Below are 16,010 nucleotides of genomic sequence, written 5' to 3'. Positions count from 1 at the left end.
ACAAGTGTGTCTTGCTTACAGTCAAGCATGGTGGTGGGAGCGTCATGGTTTGGGACTGCATGAACGCTGCCAGCTGTAGAGAGCTACAGTTCAGGGAAGCATGAATGCCAACATGTTTTGTAACATACTAAAGTAGACCATGATCCCCTTCCTTTGGAAATCAGGCTGCAGGGCAGTATTCCAACATGATAACGACTCCAAACACAACTCCAAATCAACCACTTCCTTGCTAAAGAATGTGATGGAGCATGTCTCAAGACCTAAACCCTATTTGAGCATCTATGGGGCATCCTAAAACAGAAGATGAAGGAGCACAAGGTCTCTAATAACTACAAGCTTTGTGATGTCGTCATGGAAGAATGGAAGATGATTCTAGTGGCAACCTATGTAGATCTAGTGAGCTCCATGCCAAAGAGAGTTAAGGTATTGCTGGAAAATAATGGTGGCCAGACAAAATATTGACGCTTTGGGCACAATTTCGACATTTTCACTTAGGGCTGTACTCATTTTTGATGATCATTAATGTTGTGCTGACTATCTTGCCAAAAGTATTGGGTCACACCACCAAATCAATAAATTCCGGTGTTCCAATCACTTCCATGACTGCGGGTGTATAAAGTTTGGTGTGGAGAAACTTGACTGGCCTCCACAGAGTCCTGACCTCAACATTCTTGAACACCTCTGGGAAGAATTGGTGAAGAAGCTGAAATTCTGGTTTTCTCATCTAACTATGAACACACTCCTAAACCTTGTGGAAGATGCTTACAGAATGGTTAAAGTTGCTATTGCTGGCAGCGGTGGGCGCATCAATAAAGGCGTGAGAGTGTAACATTTTTAAAAATCCCCCAGTATGACTGCAACTGGTTGAAATTAATGCTTGCGGGCACAGCATAACAGATGCCAACCAGTTTAGAAGATATCAACAGTAACAATGGCAGATTGCAGATAACTAGATAACTTGTTGCATAGACCAGTCAGAATGCCCCTGCTGGTTGTTGTTTACATATGGTCAGTGTGATTTGTTTTAACTATATATTTGTCTCATTTGACTCTTTTCTCAAGAAAACATCTTTATAGAACATCAGCACCTGAAGTGACCAAAACCTCATTGTCAATTTAAATTACATTTCTACAATGGTCAAAAACAAGGTTGACCAAAGTGCTTTACAAAGGAATTGGAAGAAAACGGAAAAACCAAAGTCTGTCTGTCAGTCTGTAAAATAATAATGTCAATGTTGATTTGTGGGTGTAATTACTGATTTGGACAAGTAATTTCCATATAACTCAGTTTTCTTATACTATAAAAGATTAAATAACTTTCTAGATGACTGAAGAGTCCCTTTGCAAAGAAAAGAACTCTAATTATGAAACTGACAGTTTTTCAGTTCAATTAGTCAATAAAAAAGAGCTATAAAGCATATACAACTATAAAATGTATCCCTATGCTTTACTGCTTTATTAACTAGAGCATCTGTGGGTATTATTGCAAGCAGTATTTGAGCGGATGGAGTGAGGACACTATTCAGAGTCTGCTGGTGGCAGCAGCAAAACAACCAGAGTGCTTATCGTGGTCTTTGGAGAGACACAGGAAATTGAGTTTGTCCAGTCTAATGATGGGCAGAGTCACGCAGCTTTACAGGCGTACCATTTCTCCCCTATTAGCAAAGATGTGTTATTCATGAGGGCAAATTCAGTATGAACTGTCTGTCATTGATATTCTACACATTCGCGTCTCATTGTCTGTCAGGGGGACCTTCGCCATTCAGTTGTATTCACTTATTCCTCTATTTTCTTTTCTGCACCCTGAAAGAAAAATTTAAACTTGGCAAAAAAATAGGGGCGATGGGGGAGTCAAACGTGACCCTCCTCCAGTGAAGGGCTATCCATGTCCTCTGTCTGCAGTAACTGGTAGAGAGATAAATGGAGGTAAAGGCAAAACTTCAAGGGAAGACTTGGAGCTGAACGACTTGTGACGAGGGCGTTAATACGTGCACCAGAGCACAAATAACTGCACGTTTTTCTTTCCAAAAATACATTATCTTTCTCTCAGAGTGCCTTTATTCTGCCAAATTCCAATAGGCGCAATTGGCATATACATGCTTTGTTGAGTCCAAAGCTATTTATATTATACAATTTGAAGCTGAATGGCTTTTTTTTTAAGCTTACAATGCTGTTATGACAGACATTGATTTCTTTTTTTCATACATTTTTTAGAACAACCTTCCTACATAATACATCTTTTTACCGCTCTGTGCTGAAAACCAGCCTTGCTATTGTAAGCTATGTAAGCAAGCATCAATTAGACTTTTATGCCGTCACGCCGTTGTGAGCAGCCTTGATTACATCGAACCCTGAAGCTTCAGAATGCATGCCATTCAGACTAAAACCCACATGTGGTAATATATGAGGTGTCCTGATGTGTGATTGCATGCAAGCAGTTGTGTTTACATCTGCGTTTAGTGGTGCAATTACACAGGGCGAGCTGTCAGGTATTGAAGTCAGGGAAAAAGGAATGTGATGCCAGCTGCAAACAGAGAGTACACATATGAGTGTTGCTGTAAGCAAGGAAAGGGTTTTTAGTGCTCCCTTGCCTCTTACTCAGTGTGTAGAAAGAGCTTCCACATCATATATTCATGTTGTCTAAAGCCTCACCTGGGATGAAGGTAAACAACTTTCTTCCTCTGAGAGTGAAAGGAGGAAGATGTGTTGCAATGATGTGAACTACATAAAATATTCTCACCCCTTAAACTTTTCACATTTGTGATGTTACAACCAAAACCTTTAACTCATTTTATTGGATTTTAATGTGACAGATCAAGGATATGTGTTTTGTTTTTTGTTTTTTCAAATATTCACAAATAAAAATCTGAGAAGTGTGGGATGCATTTGTATTCAGCTCAGCTGAGTCAATACTTTCCTGTGATTACAGCTGCAACTCTTTTAGTGATTGATTCTAACAGCTTTGGACATTAAGAGACTGAAATATTTGTAAATTTTTGTTTTTAATATAGCTTGAGTTCAATCATATTCAATAATGAACATCTATAAGCATACATTTTCCACCTTGCCACAGATTCTCAACATGAATTAGGTTTGGACTTTAAAACAGAAATATGTATGTTTCAGGTTTTTGTCCTGTTGAAAGGTTAATCTTTGACTCAGTCTTTTGCAGCCTCAAACATGTTTTCTCTGAGGATTGCCCTCTATTTAGCTTCATTCATCCATTCATTACCTCTGAACTTCCACGTCCACGCAGAAGAAAAGCCTCCTTCACCACTGGGATGGTGTGTTCATGATGATGTACAGTGTTAGTCGTCTGCCACACAAAGAGCTTTGTATGTAGACCAGACATTTTAATGTTGGTCTTAATTTGACTACAGCACCTTCACCCACGTTTTCTGTGCCTTGACTTCAACATTCGCTTTTTTTATTGAAAAAAAAAAAAAAATTAAATAAATTGAAGTAACAAAATTGAAATAAAAAAAGGCCCCTTGGCTGCTTCTCTAATTCACGCTCTCCTTTCCCATCCTATCAATATTGGTGGAAGGCAATGTCTTGCCCATTTTCAGAGGAGTGCACTATGAGATTTTCAAAGTTTGGGATATTGTTTTATAACTTTGACCCACAACTTTACCTCTAACCTGTCTGGTGTTTTCATTTAAAGTTCTTTTAAAAAATCTCTGGGACCTTCACAGAACAGCAGTGTTTATAATTAAATTCAATTATACACAGGTGCACTCTATCTACCACAGCCTGATGCTGCAGCCAGCATGTTTTCATGGTGGGGATTTGATGTTCAGGGGATGGTGTAGTGTTATTTTATTTAGGGGTTGCAGAGTAAACTGAGCTGAATACAAATGCATAACACACATTTCGGATTTCTAATTGTTTACAAATACTGAAAACCAGGTCTTATCTTCCTTCCACTTCATAATTGCTTTGTGTTGTTCTATCACTTAAAATCTTCAACATGTAGCATTGTACCTATCATCATCATTTAGTGTAGACTAAAAAATAAAATGTAAAAACTAACGTTTTACAGGAAAGAAGGAATCAGGTTTTACATTTTGTTTTTTGTTTTTTTACAAGCTGAGCTGAGTGAGAGTAGAAGAGGTGCATTCTTATGTTTCTAACATGATTAGCAGATCACTGATTTAAATTGTCTCACTATCTTGACCACATCTACATTCTCATTCCTCCATGCTCTCCAAGTGTATCAGGCTTATCGCTTTCTGTCTCTCGCCTGCTCAGATAATTCTTCTGTCAGAGATCTGCTACCTAATTCTTATTGAAGACATGCATGAGGGAAGGGTTTAATGGAAAAAGTTTAAGGCCTAGAAAAATAATTACTAGAGTGAGGAGATTTTTTTTTTTGTTGGATAAATTACTTCCGTGACAGGTGATTAAAATAAGTCATCTAATCTAACAACAAATATAAAAGCAAAAGGCAGCTTAGGTTTGATTTGTGCCTTTTTTAACATCCTCTCTGAAATTCTTTTTCCATGAAGGTCAGTAGCCAAAGAAAGTGTGAATCGAGACCAAAATTAACAATTAGGAAGGTACCATCTCGAATACCAGGTGCATGCTGCCTAATGCAAATTTCCCCTCACAGTGTGTCTGAAACATTTACTGTGTCTTGTCTTATTTGTCTGATAAATAAAGCAAACTCTTATTTCTCAGGAGAAATGGAAAAACATTTTCACCAATTTAACCAGTCAGCAGGTGCTGTGTTTGATACGTCTTCATGGAAATGGCAAGTAAAGAGGAAAACACCCACAGAGTGATGAAGTAGCGAAACAGGATTCCTGTTAGGGCTGGAAGGTGTGACAAATATGAACATAGCTCATGATATACAGAGGGATTTATGTCCTGGTAGAGTAAAATCTGAAAGTAGGGTTCTCTCAGGGTATGACAGGGTTACCAGTGCAACATTTCCCCCCTCGGAACACAGGAGCACACTCATATTCAACCTTTTTGGTAGTGTTCAACCATGAAGAATCACCTTATTTATTAAGCATATTTTTGGTTTAGGGAGGTTGGATGCATTTTCCATTGTTGCCCAGTGTCAAAGCTTAACAAATAGGATTAGATGTCTGCCCATGAGAGCACGTTCCTGTTCAGGTGATACACACACTCTCAGTGCTCCAGCTCTGCAACTAGAAACAGAGAATTACTGCTAAAGGTCAGTGGAGTCAGATGCTGAATGTCACAGCTTAGCCAGAGTTTGGCAAGAAAATGCATTCAGATAAATAGCCTTGTCCCCCGGGAAACCGCCAGCTACTGAATTTCTAGCATAAAAGACCAGGGATTATAGGGTGGGTTAAAAGGCAACAGAGGCATATCGATTAGAGGCAGTGTATCCAGGCTCCATGTTGCTTTGAATAATAAATTGAGTACAAGGCAGCCAGGAGGTTTATCAGATGGAAGCTTCGTAATGGGCTGTGAGTTGGGTTCATCTGGGATGAGACTGTGTAGAAGTCCCATCTCCCATCTTATGAATCTGGGGGAATCATGTCACTGATCAGAAAGCGCCTTGGAGCAGCTGACTACAAGTTAAAACAGGCATTCCACACCCCATTTAACAACACAAACTGACTGATCACAGCCTTCACTTGTTGGAAAGAAGCACCAGACTCAGAAGGAAGGAATCTGAGTCTCCCGACAGTGGCAGAATATTGGAAAGCGTAATTTTTGGAAGGAATGCATATGTGTCAAATGAGACTGGAGCTGGTGCCGTAGTAATCCAATCAGGATCAGTGAGGCATCTTGTGACTCAGAGGAGCAGGTGTTATTGTTTGTTGTCTCTTAAGTACATTTCTTTTTTTTTTTTGGCTTCAACACATTCATGGGATTAATGTGGTAAAATGTGAGCAAGAAGGTCCATATGTGTACCACACTCTGTGCAATGAGCTGAAAATATTATCAAGACAACTATACTGCTTTATGAAAGCAAAGAAACATTTACAAAAGTCTCTGCTGTTTTTTTTTTCAGTTGGGTGTTTTATAAGTCAAAGTTTCCTTTTGCACAATAAAGACAGTGTTTGAAACTTGTATATAGTATACGTGTGTAGTACTTTTATGTAGTATTTTTCTAGTCACACCTAGCACTTACAGCACCTTAACAATAAGAGTCTAATTCACTCAGGAGGAGTCAGGCAGGCCCACACATTCTTACACTGATCATTACTTTGGGGCTGACAAACTGAAATATTAGGGCCGAGTAAAAATCATGTTTGTGGCCTCATCTTGTCTCATTTACCCAGGATACTTTGACATGGAGGAGGACACTGGAATCAAACTTGCAATCTGCCTTTTACTAAATGACTTCTCATTCAACTAAGCCACCTTTGTTCACAACATAACCCTAGGATAACAATAAATTGAGGCAATCCTCATTGTACAAATAAGCCTCTATAACTCCAGGGTAGGCCGTCGTTGTTCAGTTACTTTTGATAAAACTGCATAAATGAGACAAGATGAGCCACAAACATAATTTGTTGGTAGTACTGTTGCCTTGCAGCAAGAAGGATCCTGGGTTCGACTTTCGGCCGGGGGTCTTTCTGCATGTAGTTTGCATGTTCTCCCCGTGCATGCGTGGGTTCTCACTGGGTACTCCAGCTTCCTCAAAGACATGCCTATTAGGTTAATTGGTCTCTCTAAATTGCTCTTAGGTGTGTGAATGAGTGTGTGCATGGTTGTTTGTGTGTTGCCCTGCGATGGACTGGCGACCTGTCCAGGGTGAACCCCGCCTCCCGTCCATAGACTGCTGGAGATAGGCACCAGCTTCCCTGCAACCCACTATGGAAGAAGCGGTATAGAAAATGACCGTTTAACATGGATATATAATTTCACATTGATATAGCCTAATCTGTCTGCTGTCGTATTATTTATACATACCTGTTATGAAATAACATGTGAAGAATATAATTTACATGTTTCACATTTGCAAATGATATTTTGTTGTAACGTGAATATACATGTCTCACAAGTGAAACCTCTATATTGTGGAGTAACACGTAAGGCTTATGTTTCAATGGTGGGAAGGCAGTACTATGATCAAACATATGTTTCACATGTGAAAATGTACTACAGTAACATGTAAACATCTGTAGAAATTGAATCGTGTAGAAACATATAAATAATTACTACTACTAGTCCTACATAATATAAATATTATGTAGTAACTTGTAATCGCTTACCTCAATGTGCCGTTTATATTGCATATTAACATATAATACACATGTGAAATACCTTGCATAAAGGGTTTTCTTACATGTGTTTCACATATGGAAATGATAGTATGTTGTAACATGCAAACACACATGTTAAATGTTAACTTTTAAATGTGTGTGAAATTGTGCGTGAAATTAGGCAATGCCATGTGAGCACACCTGTTTGAAATGTTGAATTCACATTGTGTAGTAACATGTAAACACATGTTTCACATCTATAAATTATACTGTGTTGTAACATGAAATAAAAATTGGAAGATTTTCCCATATGTGGAACACTTTTTTCACATGTTACCTATTTTGCTCTAATTATTTTTAACCCATGCTTTGCGGTGAAATAACCTGTGGAAAATGTAACCTTGATGTGCTTTTTTGATGTGACAGAAATGTCGCCATGATTATATCAGGTTGTTCAGAGAGAAATATTTTAGTGACGACTGTAATTTCTAGTTCAGATTCAAATGTTTGGTCTGTCAATTAAATAACTTATAATTCATTTGACGTTGCAGTAAAGTTTAACAATTTAGTATTTGTTCCCATCCACTTTTTATACGTTTTATCAATTGTACATTTAAAAACATTACCAGCATTCTTACTTTAATATTGTTTCATATTTAATATTAAAGTACTAACAGTTTAATGGTATTTCAATGCACTGGTCATATCAAACTTTAAAAGAGAAGCTCTGGTGTTATTTTATTTTTTTCACTTTTTTTCATTTTTTCTCAAGCTCAAATCTAACCACATTTACCACTGTGCACTATTTTAGACATTTCTGACTGTAGAATATGATTATAACAATTGTTGAATAGATATTTCAGTGGTATTGTTTAAAAAGAAATTTTTAAAAACTTATATAGAGATATAGCCAACCAGATTTAGTGTTTGAAATAGTTGATGATGATACCTGCAAGGCTTACAGCTTATTTTACCAAGTAGGAGCATGCAACTCTGGACCCAAAAATGCTGTGTAAAATATAGAGTTGTCCCTAATAATGTCCTGCTATTTTCACTTCATGAGTAAAAATAAAGTCCTTGTTTTTGTGATGGAAACAGAGCTGCGTGGTGCACCCTGTCCTCGGGGTGTCATAATTCACCTTTGAAGCCAAGTCCTGGTGTAAAAGGGCCTTCATAGTGTACTAGATCAACATGCACAAATGTAACAGAGTTTTATCTTTTTTAGGTTTGTCTATCATACCTTTAACCTCTGTATGTCTGTCTGTTCTCTACAGGGTGTGGGCTGGAGTTCCTACTGGTTCTCTGTGGACTCAAGTTTTCCTGGTCCTGCCCCCGTCACTGCATATGCTACACTGCACCCAGTACTGTCTCATGCCAGGCCCACAATTTCCTGTCGATCCCTGACGGTATCCCCCCGAACAGCGAGCGCATTTTCTTGCAGAACAACAAGATCCATCGCTTACTTCGGGGGCACTTCAGTCCAAACACAGTAACTCTGTGGATCTACTCTAACAACATCACGTACATAGAGCCATCCACCTTCCATGGCTTCACATTGCTGGAAGAGCTGGACCTTGGAGACAACCGCCACCTGCGCTCTTTGCCTGAAGACACCTTTCACGGGCTGAATCGGCTAAATGCGCTTCACCTGTACCGCTGTGGTCTCAGTACACTTCCAAACAATATCTTCAAAGGCCTCCGAAATCTACAGTACCTTCACTTGCAGGTACATTTTGAACCATAATATTAAAAAGCTGTTGTGTTTGAATTCTAACCTTAACTTTTGTGTTTGTTGAAGTGTTTTCCAAGAATTCTGTAAGTGTTGAGGATGGCTTGCAGTGTTCCAATAGTACGCAAGACGTTTTTGTTAGACCTTAGCATGTTTTCTCTGTGTAAGAGTGGATTTACTCTGGATACTCCTGCTTCATCCCAATGTCCAAAAATTCCAAGATGTACCCCACCTCTTGCCCATTGACCAAAGGAGATAGGAACCTGCACTTATGACCCTGCAAGGATTATGCTAGCATACAAAAGGGATGTATGGATGGATGAAGTAGGATTCAGCAGTAATACATACTTAAATCTGTAGTTTTGAGACACACTGTTTAGTGGGGTGCAATGTTCCTGTTAAATGTTTTATAAATTATCAGTCACTGACAATGTGGTGAGACCATGAAATTGTTGATGGATGACTCAGAAAGTTTTCTGTTTAAAGTTAAATGAGAAATAAAGATGCTACAAAGATGTGTAAAGGACAGCTGAACTACAGAACATATTCATTGCCCCCAGTTATCCAAATTCTGTTTCTGAAAGTCTGGCACAACTTTTATATATTAATCAAGGTGTCCTTTGGCATCTGTGCTCTAATGCAATGACCTAGCCAATATAGCTCCAGTGCCCTTCTGCAATGATAACACATAAACAACCAACAAGATCCTCATACAAAAGCTAGAATTACAGAGAGGCAGTGAAAAGAAACAGAAATTGACAAGGCCAGCTTAATTCAGATTTATTTTGTTTTCTAATGGTAAATGACCTTTACTTGTATAGGGATTTATCAAGTCAGCAAAAACCCCAAAGCGCTTCACACTACATTCAGTCATTCACCCATTCATACACACATTCACACACTGACAGTGGAAAGCTACATTGTTTTCTGATGGATTTTTAAACTCTGAAATAGATGACTTAAACATATAGTTTGGATCTTTTGAAAACAGACTCTGAAAAAATAGTAGAATAGTTATTTTACCTAAAGTAGTGAGATGTCATGTTGTCTTGAGTTTGTAGAAAAGCAAACCTCAAAGAAGGGGGAAGCTCTGAACAGTCACTCTGAACCAAATAATGATCCAAGAATGCTGTACATTGCTTTGTAAGATTAAAAAAATGACAGTAAAGAGCTCTGTCTCTACCTATTAATATCACCAAGAGGGTCTGACAGAAGAGTTCTCAGAACATTGAAAATAATTTCCATGTCTGAGTTTTAATCTAACAATTGCTCATATACACTGATGGCAAAAATGAAAGCATACCCTTTGTCAAATCTAGGGATCTAAAATATGATCTGGCCTATCTCAGGTTCTGAAATTATTTAAATCTAAGCTCAATATATCGAACCCTAGACACGTACAAAATATGTATGTTTTATCATGATTCTACAATTATAGTTGTCATTCACAAAATGTATGTATTAAATTTGTTGTTTTAATAGTCAACCAGTTTCTCAATATTTTTATGCGTTGTTTGTAAGACAACGATTATTTAAATCCAGCTCATCTTTTTTTGAGTACAGCTTGTGTTCTGAGCACCAGAATATGTTTCATCTTCTCAGGTCTGCACACCTGATACCTCTACATTATCATAATTATTGTAAATTGAAAAGTTAATTTAAAAATAAATTCTGTATTCTTTGTATAACTTAATCCAAAATCAAAAACATTTAATTTAAGCCTGAACTTGATTAATCTTCACTGATTGCAGAGGCTTTCAAACTGTTTGTGAAACCGCTACTGTTTTTTTTGTGAAAAAAAGGCAATTTTATTTGTTTTATTTGGTGTATAGACCACCTTAGACTGAGTCAGGCATGATGAGTGATGTAAACAGACTGCAGCTAAAGCTAAAACTAGATTATTTTAAACTGAACATACACAGACGTGTTTTGAATATCTGTTTAGGAGTGAAACCATTAGTCCAGGTTTGATCAAAATAAATATTTTAGAAATTGGTTCTCCCGGCTTTGTTCTGTTTCACTTCAAAATGACACATTCAATATGTGCTACTGCCAAATTACATGAATAAAATTACCAGTGGTTTCAGGTATGTTTCCAACTTATTTGTTGACTTAACCATCCAGAGTTATCACATGGTGCTTGTGTTTAAATGCAAAAGCATCAAGGTAGTGCTTTGCACATTCAGCATTCGGCAGTGCCGACAGATAATGTTTATGTTGCTCTTCCCGCAGCTTCCTGAATGCATTTACATGGTTCTACACAATGCATCAACAATAAAATATCAAACATTTGATAACATTTGTAGTAAATTTTGCAACCATTGAGCCATTTTGATATAAGATTAGGTTTTATTGACAGAAAAATAAGACATTGCACTGACAATCCATTTTCCGTGTGTCTTCCCAGGATAATCACCTGAAGTACCTGCAGGATGACACATTTATGGATCTCCACAACCTAAGCCACCTATTCCTGCATGGAAACCGTCTGTGGAGCCTCAACCAGAACACCTTCAGAGGACTTCGAGCCTTGGACCGTTTGCTTCTGCACAAAAATCAGATCGAATGGGTTGACCGTTTGGCCTTTCATGATCTGAAACGCCTCACTACCCTCTACTTATTCAACAACACCCTGGTAGAGTTGTCTGGACAGTGCCTGGACATGCTTCCTGCCTTGGAATACTTGCGCCTCAATGACAACCCCTGGTCATGTGACTGTAAATCTCTTTCGCTCTGGGAATGGTTGAAAAGTTTCAGAGGTTCGACTTCTTCTGTGGGTTGCCAGGCCCCAGTCAATATGGTTGGGAAAGACCTGAAAGAGCTGCATGAGGAGGATTTCTCCAGCTGTTCTTCAACGGTTTCTGAGTCCAGATCTCAGACTAACAATCTATCTGGCACGGTAAATCCATCCATGAATCGTGGAGTTGCATTGGGCTCTGGAGATCAGACCCACATTGTGGATCCCTCAAGGCCTGGGCCTCCTAAAAACTGCACAAAGCCTCGTAACAAAGTGAGCAAGAAGAAGGGTGACAATGAGGTTCACCACTCAAAGGAGGTCATATCAGACAAGGAGGATTCCTCCCTTGATTTCACAGAGGGGGGAAAACTAGACCACACATCCCCAGACGGCACAGTCACACGGAGAAAGCACAAGTGCTCTCCTCGGACCACTGTTCGCCCCCCCAGTGGGGTTCAACAAGCCAACAATAAGGCCCCCTCATCCAAGACTTCACTACATATCCAAACCCTCTTTGTGGCCTTGATAGTGACAAATATCGATCATATTCTCCGCTGACCTTCAGAGGGTTTAACAAATCAAACAAACAAAAAAAAGCAAAGCACAGCCCTCAGACCTTTCTCTTGCTCCTGCACTACAAGGCCTGTGTCTTTTATGTATGTGTGTGAATGTGATTATATGTAAATGTTGTAGGGAGCTTTATTGTTCAAACTGAAGACGATATCAAAGCATCAATCATCTATAAGGGAAGAATTCAGAGCAGAAAAATCTGACAGAAAATAATAGAAAGTGAATGCAACTAAGCTTGCACTGCCAATGCCAGTATGATTTCGTCACCATACATCTTGTTGTTTTATTTTTTGTTGCATTTTTTACTCATTTGGGGCTCAGATAACGAAAATTCAATAAAAAGAAGGCAAGGATAAGAGACAAAAGACAAATCAAGCTAAAACCTGTTAGCTAAGTGGCTCCGAATGTTGTTAAATAGTCCACTGAGCTTTTTGGTTTTGTTTTTAAAATGGCTTTCTGTTTTAATTTTTATAACGGCTACTAGTTTTTTAGGTGTTGGAAAAATAGCAGATTGTCAGTCAATATCAAACTTAAGGATTTGAAGTAAAAACCCATTGCCTTTTGATTTTATTGGTGATAAAGGGAACTCACACAGAGTACAAAGCTGTAGCAGACTTGTTACTTTTTTCAGTTAATCTACCTTCTGCCTGCACAGTATTTTTGCAAATAATTCTCTCCTATCTTCATGAGCATCTCTTCTGTTCTGTGCAACTGAAGATTAAGCTACTAATTGTTGCAAGATGACTTGGATTGTCATTTGCTATTTTCATCTGCTTGGAAATGTGCGTTTCATGGGGGGATCAAGCTGTGAATATCAAGGAGTCTGTCTATACAGAGCCTTGCGAAAGTATTCACCCCCCCTTGAACTTTTCAACCTCTTGCCACATTTCAGGCTTCAAACATAAAGATATAAAATTCAAATTTTTTGTAAAGAATCAACAACAAGTGGGACACAATCATGAAGTGGAAGGAAATTAATTGGATGTGTCAAACTTGTTTAACAAATAAAAACTGAAAAGTGGGGCGTGCAATATTATTCGGCCCCCTTGCGTTAAAACTTTGTAGCGCCACCCTTTGCTGCAATTACAGCTGCGAGTCGCTTGGGGTATGTCTCTATCAGTTTTGCACATCGAGAGACTGAAATTCTTGCCCATTCTTCCTTGCAAAACAGCTCGAGCTCAGTGAGGTTGGATGGAGAGCGTTTGTGAACAGCAGTCTTCAGCTCTTTCCACAGATTCTCAATTGGATTCAGGTCTGGACTTTGACTTGACCATTCCAACACCTGGATACGTTTATTTGTGAACCATTCCATAGATTTGGCTTTATGTTTTGGATCATTGTCTTGTTGGAAGATAAATCTCCGTCCCAGTCTCAGGTCTTTTGCAGACTCCAACAGGTTTTCTTCCAGAATGGTCCTGTATTTGGTCCCATCCATCTTCCCATCAATTTTGACCATCTTCCCTGTCCCTGGTGACGAAAAGCAGGCCCAAACTATGATGCTGCCACCACCATGTTTGACAGTGGGGATGGTGTGTTCAGGGTGATGAGCTGTGTTGCTTTTACGCCAAACATATCGTTTTGCATTGTGGCCAAACAGTTCAATTTTGGTTTCATCTGACCAGAGCACCTTCTTCCACATGTTTGGTGTGTTTCCCACACCAAATATGGTGGCTTGTGGCAAACTATAAACAAGACCTTTTATGGATATCTTTGAGAAATGGCTTTCTTCTTGCCACTCTTCCATAAAGGCCAGATTTGTGCAGTGTATGACTGATTGTTGTCCTATGAACAGACTCTCCCACCTCAGCTGTAGATCTCTGCAGTTCATCCAAAGTGACCATGGGCCTCTTGGCTGCATCTCTGATCAATCTTATCCTTGTTCGAGATGAAAGTTTAGAGGGACGGCCGGGTCTTGGTAGATTTGCAGTGGTCTGATACTCCTTCCATTTCAATATGATTGCTTGCACAGTGCTCCTTGGGATGTTTAAAGCTTGGGAAATCTTTTTGTATCCAAAAGATTTGTATTATGTCTTTAAACTTCTCCACAACAGTATCTCGAAACAGCCTGGTGGGTTCCTTGGTCTTCATGATGGTCTCTGTGGTTTGAACAGAACCCTGAGACTATCACAGAGCAGGTGCATTTATATGGAGACTTGATTACACACAGGTTCATTCTATTTATCATCATCAGTCATTTAGGACAACATTGGATCATTCAGAGATCCTCACTGAACTTCTGGAGTTAGTTTGCTGCACTGAAAGTAAAGGGGCCGAATAATATTGCACGCCCCACTTTTCAGTTTTTTATTTGTTAAAAACATTTGACACATCCAATAAATTTCATTCCACTTCACGATTGTGTCTCACTTGTTCTTCACAAAAAATCTGAATTTTATATCTTTATGTTTGAAGCCTGAAATGTGGCAAGAGGTTGAAAAGTTCAAAGGGGCCGAGTACTTTCACAAGGCACTGTATCTTGTGTAAAATGTTGCTCATTTGATTTTTTTTTTTTTAAGACACAAAACAGACCTAGGATGCGTCCCTTTTGCAGAGCCAAGAGGGGCCTTAGAGGTCAGAGGTGAAATATTTTGGGGTTTCACATTGAGGTTGTGTTGGACTGCTCCCTCGATAGTGAGGACATCCCTTCCTCAGCTTCAATGAGAATATGAGAAACACATTTTGTTTTTTTCTTGACCGCTCAATCTCAACAGTACACACATAACAGGACTCCTTAAAAATGTGGGCATACTTTAAAGAACTTTTGTGATCCATAAATAATTAAAGGAGCAATTTGAAATGAGCATGGCAGCTCGGATCATGCAGATTTATGCCTGTTCGTTTACTGCTGCGGTTGTCCATGGATACGAGGATTTGAGAAAGAGACAGTTGTTTTTGAAGAGGGTGCAGTGAAGCGCAGACTATAACAGGACGTCCCACTGCACTTCTGGAGCTTTCGTGTCTCCCTTGAAATATGTCATGACTTAAAAACGTGTTTGTATCAACGATGTGAACGATGTGATCAGTAACGATGAAGACGAGAGGACATATCGCAGTGCTGATAATAATCATTTTCTGTATAACTATGAGAAAAACAGTATCAGTGACATCAATGACGATAACAGGGTTTTCTGCTCCTCTCGTCAAGAGGAGTGTTTCAGTTTTAGATTTTCTGTTGACTTCTTAATTTTTCATGTCATATTTTTAGAGCTGTCAAATCGTTCCCCACCACTTTCTTTCCTGTTCTGCTGTATGCCTATTGACCTTTTTTTCTTTACCATGATTAAACTGTTCAGTAAGTTATCATTAAAAAGAACAGTACAAAAATGTTTATAAAGATATTAAAATCTAGATCTTCTTATGTCTACCGTTGCAGTGTCTGTTTATCATTGCTGCATTAGCACCAGGGTCATTTGAAAAAATCCTTCTCTTGAATTTATTTAAAGTAAAAAATGTATTCTGTCAGCATATTTAAGGTTTTTCCCCCATCCAGTTTCCTGCTTATTTTTGCAGCGTGTCTCTCCTGATTAGATGCTGCTGGCTAAACTATTTCTGCCTTCATTAACAAGACCTCCTCCTCCTACACATCTAAAGGACTGTCCAACAATGCAAAAAGTAAATATTAATCTAGTTTAGCAACCATTGGAAATAAATTAAAATAACACATACAGTGGGGAGAACAAGTATTTGATACATTGCTGATTTTGCAGGTTTTCCCACTTGCAAAGCATGTCCAGAATCAAGAAAATCACATTGGGTGATTTTTAAGTAATTCATTTGCATTTTA

General features: G+C 38.7%; 1 protein-coding gene across 2 annotated transcripts in view; it reads left to right on the top strand.

Annotated features, from left to right (window-relative positions):
- Positions 1-13,188, top strand: part of rtn4rl1b (reticulon 4 receptor-like 1b) — a 255,764-nt gene extending 242,576 nt beyond the window's left edge. For both annotated transcript variants that reach the window (XM_047391470.1, XM_047391471.1), the window contains 2 exons: positions 8,465-8,916; positions 11,327-13,188. In XM_047391470.1, coding sequence (XP_047247426.1) covers positions 8,465-8,916; positions 11,327-12,214 — 1,340 coding nt within the window. In that variant the 3' untranslated portion in view covers positions 12,215-13,188. The remainder of the gene's footprint in view (positions 1-8,464; positions 8,917-11,326) is intronic.
- Positions 13,189-16,010: the final 2,822 nt, after the last annotated feature.

This window comes from Girardinichthys multiradiatus, chromosome 18, assembly GCF_021462225.1.
Source record: "Girardinichthys multiradiatus isolate DD_20200921_A chromosome 18, DD_fGirMul_XY1, whole genome shotgun sequence".
Taxonomy (NCBI): Eukaryota; Metazoa; Chordata; class Actinopteri; order Cyprinodontiformes; family Goodeidae; genus Girardinichthys; species Girardinichthys multiradiatus.
This window is presented reverse-complemented; position numbering and strand designations above follow the sequence as displayed.